This window comes from Calliphora vicina, chromosome 1 (assembly GCF_958450345.1).
Source record: "Calliphora vicina chromosome 1, idCalVici1.1, whole genome shotgun sequence".
NCBI classification, from domain to species: Eukaryota; Metazoa; Arthropoda; class Insecta; order Diptera; family Calliphoridae; genus Calliphora; species Calliphora vicina.
In genome coordinates this window covers 29,922,974-29,936,851 of record NC_088780.1, presented here as the reverse complement: position 1 = coordinate 29,936,851, position 13,878 = coordinate 29,922,974, and the positions used below count along the sequence as shown (strand labels likewise).

The 13,878-nt window shown below is 30.1% G+C and overlaps 1 protein-coding gene across 6 annotated transcripts in view; it reads left to right on the top strand.

The window, feature by feature from the left end:
- The window catches only part of Sap47 (Synapse-associated protein 47kD), a 210,735-nt gene that overhangs the window by 139,713 nt on the left and 57,144 nt on the right, over positions 1-13,878 (top strand). For all 6 annotated transcript variants that reach the window (XM_065506310.1, XM_065506328.1, XM_065506293.1 and 3 more), the window contains exon 4: positions 1,115-1,357. In XM_065506310.1, the coding sequence (XP_065362382.1) occupies positions 1,115-1,357 (243 nt within the window). The remainder of the gene's footprint in view (positions 1-1,114; positions 1,358-13,878) is intronic.

The window sequence follows — 13,878 nt, the reverse complement described above, 5'->3', positions numbered from 1 at the left end:
ATTTTAAGAAGTTTTGGAATTTTACAACCACTATATGTTGGATTTTTTAAGAAAGTGTACAAAATTTTTTCACATCTATTTTGTTCCATCGCGTCTGTACTAAAGAATCTTAAACTTACAAACTTGATATTTATAACGAATAATGGTATAATCTTGTACATAACATATGAAAAGAGTTGTGGATTTTATTCACCAGGTGCCCTGTAATAATGTTTTGAATGCGTCCAGATTTTATGCGGGCCATTCTTTATCCATAATTGTTTAAAATTTTGAAATCGGTCTAAAAATGTGTGAGTTAGAGATACTAAAGTACTACGACCTACCCTTAAACAGTTATTTCAATATAAATTAAAATTTTGAGGGTGTTTCAAAATCTTTGAAGACGGTTTTAGTATGTCCTCACCTAGGCCTATAACCCCCATTAGGTCGCTTTTCAAGTTCTGACAAAAAGTGTAATTTTGTAGCAGAGTATTATTAAACTGTCTATAAGGTAGCTGTTTAACTGACTATTTGTAATGTAGGTAATGTAGCTAATCAAGTAACCAGTTTTGTAGCTAGTATTGTAACTAACTCTATGTAATCTATGTAGGGTCAATTAGTACAGCCACATGATAAAACGCTATTTATATACATAAATGATAGTTTTAAACACCAGTTTGGGACAATTAACCAGAACTACTGGAATAAAAAGACAAAACACACACATCATTTTGACAGCACATGACATTTGTATGCTCTACAATGTCAATAATACTATCAAATGTATACAGAACTGAAAAAAAACACAAAACAAAACAGAACAATGCGAAATATAAGTTCACAAAATCTCTATAAATGGTTTTTCTTTTTTAACATCATTTTTCTTTTTTTTTTTTTTTCTTCATTGCAAAATGGTACACAATATGAACAATGCAACTTCACCCCATATCAATACAATAGCTGATGATGTCAGCTAAAAGATTGTATATATTTGTTAAAGCAGAAACCAATGTTGATTATTAAAAACAAGAAAAAAATAACTTATTGTACAATTTTAGTTTAGCTTTAATATAAAATACAAAATTGTTACTTTAATTTTTTAGTAATTGTAATTTTTCTCTTGCTCTATTTACAGTGGTTGGTTAGGCAGTGCCAAAGGTTGGTTGGGTAGTGCTTCAATACCTTCAATGCCGGCCATGCCTTCAATGCCCTCTATGCCATCGATGCCAGCTATGCCTTCAATACCCAACATTCCAGGATTACGTAAAGGCGCTGAAGGTGAACTAGGTGCCGAAGGTGAGGCTGCCGCCGCTGCTGCTGCTGGTACAGCAAATGCCGCTGCTGCTGGTGAAGAAGATGACAAATCGAGGTACCTTAGGTATGGGCCCCACAACTTGGTTAATGAGGAAATTTTGGTATTTTTTCTAAAACAAAAAATATAAAAACAAAATATTAAAGCAGACGTTTAAAAAAAAATTAGAAATTAAAATGAATTTAATACACAACGTTTGATTATGTTAAACAACTTTAAACAGGATGTTTTGTCTATGGACGAGTTATTGTTTTGAAATTTTATTATTAATTTTATGTTAAAAATTATTGATATTTGTTTCTCTTTTAAAGGGATGTATGTGTGTTCAATTTGAGTTGAGGATTGGAATTAATGTTACTCATACGTTCGCAAAAATTCAATTAATTATTAAGACTCTCTAAATATTGCTGTTGAAGAGAACAGCTAGATCTACACAGATCTACTAGATCGGAACCAATAAATCAAACCTGGTTTTAGTCATTAGCTGCATAAGCGTTCCTCAATATTTCCTTTAGTTTCGGTATCTATTTCATTTTATTCTCAAATATCACTCCGAAATATTTTGGCTTCTTGCATAGCATTTAAACTTCTGCTTCATTCTCTTCATAAGGGTGGCTAACAGCACACCCAAATATCAAATATTGTTGTACATGATCACCGTAATTTAGTTTTCAACATTTTTTAATATTTTTTAACAGTATTATGGTTGCCGCAATCATATAAATAATTAAAGTGACCATAATATTATTAAACAATTTTGAAATGATTGCGGTGATCATGCACAACTAAGGAGTGAGATAAGGAGATAAGGGAAAACGTGTGTGAGTTTTTCCTTAAAACTTTTAACCCAAGTATTATTTGATTTTTTTTTTGTTCAAGTTTCCTTTAAAAAGTATATCAGTTATTATGTTTAATGTCAATTATGTTCATTTGTTGTTAATCTGATTAAAATTAATGACAAGAAAAAAGTACGTACTAAAATTATTAAATATTTTCAACAAAACCCAACTTGGTCCTACAAAAAGGTCTGTCATCAAACTGATTCCAATGTTATTAAACAATATCGGGAGAACTGGTCCGTTGATAGAAAACCAATAAATAGAAAGCATTTCAAAAGAGCTCCCAACAAATCCGGTGGGAAAGCAATCCGGTTAGCTCAGTACTCGGACTATTTGGTACGAAAATTTAAAGCCAATGCAGGTTTAAAAACATAAAAGGGTCAAAAAGTTCCTGACCGGAACTCTGCTAAAACTCAGCTTAGAGGCCAAAGACAGAGCACAGAAATTGAAGACAAATTTTATAAAAAAAATATACCTGCTGCATAATGGTTGACGAAACTTATGTTCTGGAAAATTTTTTCCAGCTTCCGGATCAATATTTTTATGTTGCTGATGCTCGAGGGAATGTTGTAGAAAAGTTTAGCAGCCAAAAGCAGAAAATTTTCCCAAAAAATTCTTGGTATGGCCAGCAACATGCAGTTGCGACAAAAGATTTGCCAAAAATTTGTTACAGAGGGCTCCATAAATACCGAAATTTACATCAAGGAATGTACCCTTGCCACTTCACCATGAGTGGTAAGGGTATATATAAGTTTGTCATTCCGTTTGTAATTTCTACATTTTTCATTTGCGACCCCAAAAAGTATATATATTCTGAATCGTTATAGATAGCGGAGTCGATATAGCCATGTCCGTCTGTCCGTCTGAGTGTTGAAATCAACTTTCTGAAGCCCCCAAATAACTTACATACACCACAAACCAGGACAACCTCGATTTTTGGCCTATTTTTGACCCATATCTGGATTACTAAATCGTTAATATAGACAATATGGATATCTAATGATAGATATTTCAAAGACCTGTGCAACGACTTATATAGGACCATAGTAAGTTGGACCTACAATGGGTCAAAATCGGAAAAAATATTTTTTAAACCGAATTTTTTTTTTCACCAAAATTTTTTTTCACTAAATATTAAAAAAAAAAATTCTTAAAATTAAAAAAAAATTATAAAATTTAAAAAAAAAATTATAAAATTTAAAAAAAAAATTTTAAAAAACAATTTCGAAAAAACAACTGGAAAAAAATTTAAATTTTGTTTACCTAAAAATATTTAAAATTTTTATTTTAAAGTATAATTTGGTGAAGGGTATATAAGATTCGGCACAGCATCGTGTCACTATGGTATGCAATGTCTTGAGTGGTGCAAGAACAATAATGTGGTATTTGCACTAAGAGTTGCAAAACCTCCAAACTACCTGAAGCTAAGGTCAGTGGAGAGATATTGGGCTCTTGTTAAAAGAGAATTGAAGACCACAAAAAGGTGTCCAAAAGTGTGGTAGATTTTAAACAGAGATTAGACGGACCTGTTCGAACAAAAAAACAGAAAGCACTATAAAAACCTTAATGTATGTTAAGATTTTTTAGATCTCAGTCCTTATTAATGAATTTATGAAGTAAGCAAAATTTTCATTAAAACCGAAATCATTGCAAATATAATAACAGTTTGAGATTCAATAGAATTTATGTTCATACTAAACGTATGATAATTAATAATATATAAACACACATTAAGAATACTCATACGCCACACAGTTCCACTATGCAAACTTGAAATATATAAATGGTTATACATTTGTTTCTAAATATATTTTATTGCTCTGATTAAAAATAAATTCATAAACAAAAAATAGTGGAGAAGCTAAGCTTTTGGAAAATTAAACCTTTGACCACCCTATAAGTATACAAAGTGATTTACAGGCGACCAAAATTTATCTGTTTAAACTAAAAAACGGCGACAAATTATATCCGCCTTTATGAATAATTAACATTTTAATATTCCCAACAAATAAGGTCCAATGACGTTAATGACACATCATGTTGTGACTTTGAGTAGATGTAATAGCACTTCGTAAAAATTATGGTTTTAGTGTGCCACCCAAGCGCAAAATTAAGTTTGCGTATCCGTCCGTTCTAAGCATGGTTAAGATTCAGGAGAGTAATAGCGTAGTATAGACGCGATGAACTGCCTTATTATAATTGGAGCCACTGAACAGTGGCTTCTATTTGCAAAATGTCATAATAAATATAAACAAATCGTACAGGAGGACATAGGCTTTCAGAAAATTAAATTTGTTGCAACCCTAATAGAATACAAGGTGGGATCCAGAGTGTTAGATTTTACCACTTCCGGTTGCATGGATTCAAAAAAAAGAAAAAAAAATCGTTGGGGAGATGTAATGAATTCTAAACAACTTTGTCCAAGAAACCATAGGTCTAAAATAGATTTCGAACTTGCAGAAATTTAGAAATATTGTTACGAAATTGTATTTGATTTCAAATATAATGGTTTCTAACGCCTGCTTGCAGGTTGGTTCATGATTCTCACATTTCAACAATGTAGTTTATCGGCCGATTAACAGCAGTTAACATAACTGTGGATATTATTAATAGCTTTAGAGCATAAAACATTGAGTGAAAGCTTTGAGTTGATCATTGTAGAAATAGAAATTTCAGGAAGCTACTGGCAGGAAGATTGCGTTTTGTATTAATAAGGAGAGAGATCGGAAAAATCGTTAATAAAAATGAAACCACTAAACTTACAGTTTTGATTTTTTTTTATTTGATTGAAATTATTATTACAATTTACAAAAAATATTATTCATATAGTTCTAATCAATAGTGATGAATTTATGAACCTTTTCTGGAAATCCTTCCATTAAGATTTTTATAGTGCTTTCTGTCACCTTTTTGTGCTCTTTAAGTCTTTTTTTAACAAGATCCTAATGCCTAAACCTGGTTTACTATTAACGAACAAGTTCTCCCGATAATGTTTAATAACATTGTAAACAGTTTGGCAGATCTTTGATAGATTGGCCAACTTTTTGTAGAACCAAGTGAATTAACTTAGCGCCATGAATATTAGACTTTGGTGTCGAATCGGCTGGTCAGCGTAGCTTCACGTACAATATCTTATGCTTTGGGAGATCGTAATGGATCCATTTTTCATCGCAAACAATAATTCGGTGCAAAAATGATTTTCTTTTATAGCGTTCAAGCAAAATCGTCTTTCAATATCTCTCAGCTTAAATTCGTATTGTACCCAAATTCCCTGCTTTTGGATGAATTTTTCTGCTCGCAAACGATTTTAAATTGCTGCTTGAGTAGCTCCCAATGATTTTACAAATTTTTATTTAAGTTTTACAAATATTCTTCACGGAGTAATTCTTCCAATTCGCCAAATTTGTTTGGCTGTCCTGGGCGATCTTTCAAAATCTCAAAATCACCACTTCTGAACCTCACAAACTCGCACGTTGAACCCGATGGAACACATTCACCATAATCTTTGGCCAGAAATCGGTGTGCTGCAGTGGCCCTTTTTCAAATTAAAGAATTAAAGCAAAACTTCCCGCATATGACGCTTTTTAGGCTTTGTTGTTTACACTATAATGTTTAATAACTAAGTGAGGATAAATGACAGATACATATGTATCCTTCAAAATGACATATAAATTATTAAAAACAAAAACCGCCTTCAAAATATACGTCATCTATTGTCATATACCCAATATTATTACCACATAATTCCAGATGGCTAATATCTGTATTAAATTACAGTGAGCCGTTTGTGTACCATTATAAAACTATAAATAATTTTTCTTCCTGAAATTCTACCATTAAGAGTAAAGAGTCTTAACTACTGTGAAATTCTCTCAAGATATTTTGCTGCATTGCTGTTTGGTCATTTAACATTTAGACGCCTGAGTAACATTAAATTTTATATAGACTTGAAAATTTACCACACACACTCCCTATTTTAAAGTTACAGGTTAACAGTATGGTAGCTAGTTATGAGTTTGTTTAATTATGTAATTTTATTTTTCTTTAAATTGATTTTTTTTTTTTCAAATTAAATGCTTTAAAGCTTTCAACACATTTCTTTAGCATTTGAAAAGTTCGTACTAACCCACACTAAATCAAAAGAAAATAAAAAAAAAATCAAGGCATTTTCTATTGAACAATTTTTTTTACACAGTTTTTCAACAGTTTTAAGTTGAAGTTTGTTTTTTCTTCTAATTTTATATTCTTATTAAATTGTTACATATTTTCTCTTGAACTTAACAATACTAACCAACTTTAAATTTATATTTCTATAAAATACTTATAATACTTTTCTTAATACAAAAAACAAAAAACAACACTGTTAACAAATCTATTATAAACTTCACCTTTCTATTTAATTAAAATATTAACCTAACAAAAATATATAAGTTTTATTAAGGTTTCTTTTTATTTTTTGTATATACTAAACTAATATTAAGGGTTTTATAAAATGTTTATTTCATATTTAAATTTTGAATTTTTTAAACCAACAGGTAAGTTGTTAAATATTTCTATATATTTTGTTTATTGATTTAAGAATTTTATAAAACCCTTAATATATATTTAACAATAATCATCAAACACATTTAACTCATTTCATAAAATTGTTTAGTTACAATATATTTTTTAAAGTTTTTTTTTAAATTATTTATTAGTTTTAGTTTACTTTTATTATTAACTCCTTTTGAACTTTTTATTTTCAAATCAACTCATTAATCTCGTTACAATTTTAAGTAAAATTTTGAAGAAAAAAAAAACTAGCAAACAAAATATCAGTTTCCATCATTCAATAGTTGCGGCCCATCAAAACCACCAAAAAAAGAAAACCAACGTTTGGATTAAATAGCAAAACAATTAAACAATATTTACACCAAAATCGACATTTCATTTTGGGAATTTATTATTTTGTGCCAAACAAGAAAAAACAAAATCGTAAATTTTTACCATAAATATTTGTTGTCTTAGTAGAATTTGTAGCTTTACTTTATTATACTTTCATCATAATTTATGTGTTTTATTTTAATTTTCTGAGTTGTAGTATTTGATTATTTCTTTCTTACGTTTCGTTTCCTTCCTCTCCCTCATCTAGAGACACATAAATTAGTTTTTTTTTACTCATTATTCGGTGTATTTTTCTTTGGTTTTGCCACTTCTACTTGTTCATCTAACTTCTAAAACAAACTGCCGTCTTAAACTGTCGCTACCTGTAACGAAAATATAATAATAAATACCAAAAGTTAAGAAACTAAAAACTAACCCTACCAACCAACTAAATACATAAACTTTTGATTTTAATGTTTTCCGTCATGCAATTTGCATGTCAGTGTCCAAAAAATATAGAAAAAAATAAAGAAAACGTTCTTGTACAAGTAAAAACTGCTAAACGAAAAACTTTGCCAATTCCCTTAATTCTTTAGTATAAAAATAATATTTAAAGTACAACCAAATACCACTATTGGGTGTATGACTTAAAAATGCGGCGTTTACAATATTCTCACTTAGTTAATTGTCAAATTTTGTGGCAACAAAGCGTTATATGCGGGAAGTTATGCTTTACTTCTTCTTTAATTTGAAAAAAAAGGCTTTGTTCGGTTCAGAAGTGATGATTTTGACACGTAAGACAAAGATCGCCCAGGCCAGCCAAATAAGTTTGAATTGGAGACACTACTCCATGAAGATTATTGTAAAACTCAACAAGAGCTTGCAAAATTGCTATGAGCTACTCAGGCCATACGAATTGTAGCCGAGAAACCTTGAATGACGATTTTGTATATCCGAAATGATGCTTGAACGCTATAAAAGAAAATCGTTTTTGAACCGAATCATTCATTACTCCATGAAAATTGTTGTCAAACTCAACAAGAGCTTGCAAAATTATTGGGAGCTACTCATGCAGCGTTTGTGAGCAGCTGGATTCATCCAAAAGCATCCAAAGAGACATTGAAAGACGATTTTGAATGTCCGAAATGATGTTTGTTGAACGATATAAAAGAAAATCATTTTTGAACCGAATCATTACTTGCAATGAAAAATGGATTCATTACAATAACCCGAAGAGTAAGAGAGCGTATATGAAGCCCGGCTAACCACCCGAAATAAAATAGCCATAGATATGGCGCTGTGGTAATTATCTGTATTCGTAAAAATGTTAGAGGCTTTTTAAACCACTACACAATGTTGATGTATTGTGGTTCCAGTAGTACAAATATGATCCAAATTTTCAATTCTATGGAGAGTTTTGTAAAAAAATTTAAGTAAAATTCTAAATTTTTTTCTCCACTTAATTAATGATAACTTAAAAAGAGTTAGTCCGATATTATTAAAATAAACTTAGAAAAAATTAAATTTACATAACCTTTAATCCGTTTTATATAATGCGTTTTAATTGGCTCAGTAGTTTCGGAGTTATAATAATAAATTCAAGCTAAAAAATATATTTTTTACTAGAAAATAGGAATTTTTTGTTTTAAAAAAATCATGAAAAATCGAAATTTCAGAAATTGTTCAGATTTATTGCTTTATAGCAAAGCCACATGTAATAGGAACAAAATGAGATATCGATCATAAAAATCGATGGGTTTTTTTTTCGAATTTATTCACAGTTAAGTGAATTCACTCATTTTCACAAAATTTCAGTTTTTTGTTTGATATGCATAAAATTTAATAGTTAATGTTCTTCTTTCGATTGATTGAATTTTGAAAACATTTTCCCCATGCTACGTACAAAATTTCACATATATATTGCATTTTAATCGGCTCAGTAGTTTCGGAGTTATAATTACAAATTGAAGCAAAAAAAATATTTTTTACATGAAATTAGCAAATTTTTTTGTTTTAAAAAAATCATGAAAAATCAAATTTTCAGAAATTGTTCAGATTTATTGCTTTATTGCAAAGCCACATGTAATAGGAACAAAATGAGATATCAATCATAAAAATCAATGTATTCTTTTCGAATTTATTCACAATTAAGTGAATTCTCTCATTTTCACAAAATTTTAGTTTTTTGTTTGATTTACATAAAATTTAATAGTTAATGTTTTTCTTTCGATTGATTGAATTTTGAAAACATTTTCACCAGGCTATGTACAAATTTTCTCATATATATTGCGTTTCAATCGGCTCTGTAGTTTCGGAGTAATAATAACAAATTTAAACTAAAAATATATTTTTTACATGAAAATTGCAAATTTTTTTGTTTAAAAAAAATCATAAAAAATCTAAATATCAGAAATTCTTCAGATTTATTGCTTTGTTGTAAAGCCACATGTAATAGGAACAAAATGAGATATCAATCATAAAAATTTATTGATTCTTTTCGAATTTATTCACAATTAAGTGAATTCGTTCATTTTCACAAAATTATCGTTTTTTGTCTGATATGCATACAATTGAGTAGTTAATGTCTTCCTTTGATTGATTGAATTTTGAAAACATTTTCCCCATGTTTTGTACAAATTTCCTCATATATATTGCGTTTCAATCGGCCCAGTAGTTTCTTAGTTATAATAACAAATTGAAGCAAAAAATAGATTTTTTACATGAAAATAGCTAATTTTTTTTTTAAATCATAAAAAATCGAAATTTCAAAAATTGTTCAGATTTATTGCTTTATCGAAAAGTCACGTGTATTAGGAACCAAATGAGATATCGATCATAAAAATTCGTTGATTTTTTTCGAATTTATTCACAATTAAGTGAATTCGCTCATTTTCACAAAATTTTAGTTTTTTGTTTGATATGCATAACATTCAGTAGTTAATGTTCTTCTTTCGATTGATTGAATTTTGAAAACATTATCCCCATGCTATGTACAAATTTTCACATGTATATTGCATTTCAATCGGCTCAGTAGTTGAGTTATACTAACAAATTGAAGCACAAAATATTATTTTACGTGAAATTAGCATTTTTTTTTTGTTTTAAAAAAATCATGAAAAATCGAATTTTCAGAAATTGTTCAGATTTATTGCTTTATCGCAAAGCTACATGTAATAGGAACAAAGTGAGATATCTATCGTAAAAATCGATAGATTCTTTTCGAATTTATTCACAATTAAGTGAATTCGCTCATTTTCACAAAATGAGTTGCATCGAACGCAACCGATTCCTTTGAATCGAGCATTGACCGAAAAATTCCCAGAATATGCGGGCAAACAATAAACTGTAATATTCCATCATGAAAACGCTCGGCTACATATTGCAATACCTGTTACAAAGTATTTAGAATGAAATGGTTGGGAAGTTTTGCCTCACCTTCCTTATAGTCCAGACCATGCCCCGATCGACTACTATTTGTTTCGATCGATGCAGAACGTTCTCTCTGGGATACGCTTCACTTTGGAACAGAGTATCCGAAATTGGCTTGATTCATTCATGGTCTCAAAAGATAAACACTTTTTTTAGCTCAAAATCCATATGTTGGAAGAAACATGGGAAAAGGTCATAGCTAACAATGACCAATATTTTGAATAAATTTATATTCTACAGATGTTTCAAAATAAAAGCGAGAAATTTAAAAAAAAAATCCCGCATTTTTAAGTCATACACCCAATTGCATCTACTATAACTTCTTATTTTGGTGAAATTTAATATTTTCCTTTATATTGTTTCCCTGTTCATTGTACCATTCAAGGAAATATTATATAATTTTGTGTGCATATTTTATTGTTTTCTTTTGTACTTCTTCATCTAATTTTTGGTTTAAGATTTCCTTCCTGTACTTATTTACTTACTTAGTTTTGGTTTCTTAAATATGTATTCTTTCATTAATTTCAACTCATTGAAAATTCATTGTACATATATTCACACTACATACATATCTGTATATTCAACATTATATACTATTTACCTGCAATTGTATGTATTGTACTATATATGTATTTATGTATAAATTATATAGAAATTCTTTTAAATATCATCATCAGCATCATAAATATAAATATTAAACAATTCTTATATAAAGCTTCTCATTAATAATTTAGCAGAAGCTTTTTATTTAACAAAAGAAGAATTTAAAAAATCATGTGCAAATTTGTAATATCAATCAGTAATTAATATATTTATGGTTCTATATTATGGAAAGAGATGTAAATATTTAAAAAAAAAAAAACATGCTTAATACACGCAGAGCAAAAATATAGTTTACCATAACCATTTCAAAATATTTTAAATCAAATATATAATTGCTACAATCATGTGAATGGTAGCTTAAACATATTATGGTTACAGCAATCATATTAATATTTACAGTGACCATTATATTATTAAAAAAACATGTAAAAATGCTGAAATGGTTATGATAACTTTATTTTCTCTCGGTGTAGGTCTATAATAGCACAGATTTATGTTAGATTTACGTGAGAACCCGAAAAGTCGGCATTAGCTCACCGTGGTCTTCATACCGCACAGAAACAAAGTGTCTATCACCGCTATTATGTCACAAGCAAGGAACACACAATTGGCAATTCTTCGTAGATTGACTGCATCTAGTCCCTGTCATTCATATCTAGTCCAACCAGACCAACATTCATATCTAGTCCAACCAGCCCATAAAGTTAATATCGGCCAAAAGTCAAGCCCAGCATCCATTATGTCATGAACCCACCACCCACTTTAAAACATTCCTCTAGCTCTTTGTATTTCGTTTTTAATTAATAGCTGTGTTGAGTTAGCAACAGCACTTAACAAAGACATTTAGCCAACGATCCACAGTGGTTTAGAAACTTTTTTTTGGAAATAATACGGTATATTGGGAACTATTGGAGATATTGTTACCAAATTTCATTTGGTTTGAGCTGAGGTGTTTTCGAGTTCATTTACTTTTGTTCAGCTTCCAATCGCTAAAGGGGACCAGTTCATAGCCCCTCAGAGTTGGTCACCTAGGTGTAATTTTTTTTTAAAAAATCGCCAAAAATCCATTAATGATCCGAATGAGCTGAAATTTTAAATATAAATAGTCCTTGAGAAGATCTACGTAGGCCCGCCATATCTAAAAAACCATAAAAAGATCGACCAAAATTAAAAAAAATAAATCAATAAACCCGAATATGTCTTCAACTAATAGAGATAACCTACACTTGTAAGCGTATTGTTTGTAGATCTTCTCAAGGACTATTTATATTTATTGGACAATAAATGGATTTTTAGCCATTTTTTAAACCAAATTTATACCCGAGGTGACCAATTTTGAGTGACTACGCACTGGCCCCCATTAGCGATAATGGGAAGCTGAACAAACGTAAATCAACTCGAAATCACCTCAGCTCAAACCATATGAAATTTCGTAACAATATCTCCAATAGTTCCCAAGATACCGAAATATTTCCAAAAAAAAAAGTTTCTAAACAACTTAATTATCTTGATGTTCAAATAAAATTCACATCCTCAAATCACTTTTACGTGAATAAATCTCTTACAAAAATCGATATTGAAATGAAATTCAACTCAACTTTTATAAATACCTAAACAATACTACCAAATTTTATGACGATCGGTCCAAAATTGTTCATAGCTCCCACATAAAGCCCACAAACAAAATTCATTGAAATTGTAAAATTGTGCGCATAAATTATGTTTTATATTTGATATTGGGTTAAAATGTATATAATCCACTCCAAACTCATTTGTTTTGGGCCAACACATTAATATGCTGACGAATTGTCATTCTCCTTATATTCGTTTCGAACATACAATGATCTACCATTAACGCTACCAAATTTCCTGGATGATCGCATGGAATTCCCGTTTGTGCTAACGAACATTTACAGTGCATTAAGTTGCATTAACTGTTTTGGCGAGGGTAAAGTCCTGGTTCCTAAATGTCCAAATCAATCAGTAATGCTTTTGATGTGGGTAATAACTTTTCTCGATTTTTATAATTTTTTTTTTGTTTGGAATCGCAATATACGATATTTCAAGATTAATCAAGGGTTTCGTAAGTTTCTGTTCTTTCTCCTACTCTATTTTATTTCTTAAATATTATTTATGTCGAGCTTGCTAGTCCATTCTTTTGTAGATGACAGAAACATAGTCATTCATGTTTACTCAACTATTGGTCGAGCATGCTGAAGATTTGAATAAGATCTATTCATTTAACGGCAACATTACCAAGCAAATTCAATTCCAATTAAGAGTACAGTCTGAAGATTGAGGCAAAATGTACATGAAATGGTATCATGTTTTGCCACATTGCCCAAACCTACAGCTGGGATCTTCTGACAATCTCAGAATGAAATCGTTCCAGCTCTATGCAGATGTATTTAAGGGATCAGAGGATTTAGATGTTGGTGGCATTCAGAGTGATGTTCGTTGTGAGAGTTTCCTCACTTCTTGACAGCGAGAACTTTCAATGTTCCAATTACCAATACCTATTTCTCTAGATCACCGCATAAAATGTTCTTGCTCGATTTTTTTTACCCTTCACCTTCGTGAGAAGGGTATATATAAGTTTGTCATTCCGTTTGTAATTTCCACAATATAGTTTGCCGACCCTATAAAGTATATATATTCTGGATCCTTATAGATAGCGGAATCGATTGAGCCATGTCCGTCTGTCTGTCTATTGAAATCAATTTTCTGAAGACCCCAGATATCTTCGAGATCCAAATATGCAATAATTCATACCAGACATGCCTATTTAAAAACAGCAAAATCGGTCCACAAATGGCTGAGATATGATGAAAAAACCTAGATTTATGACCTATT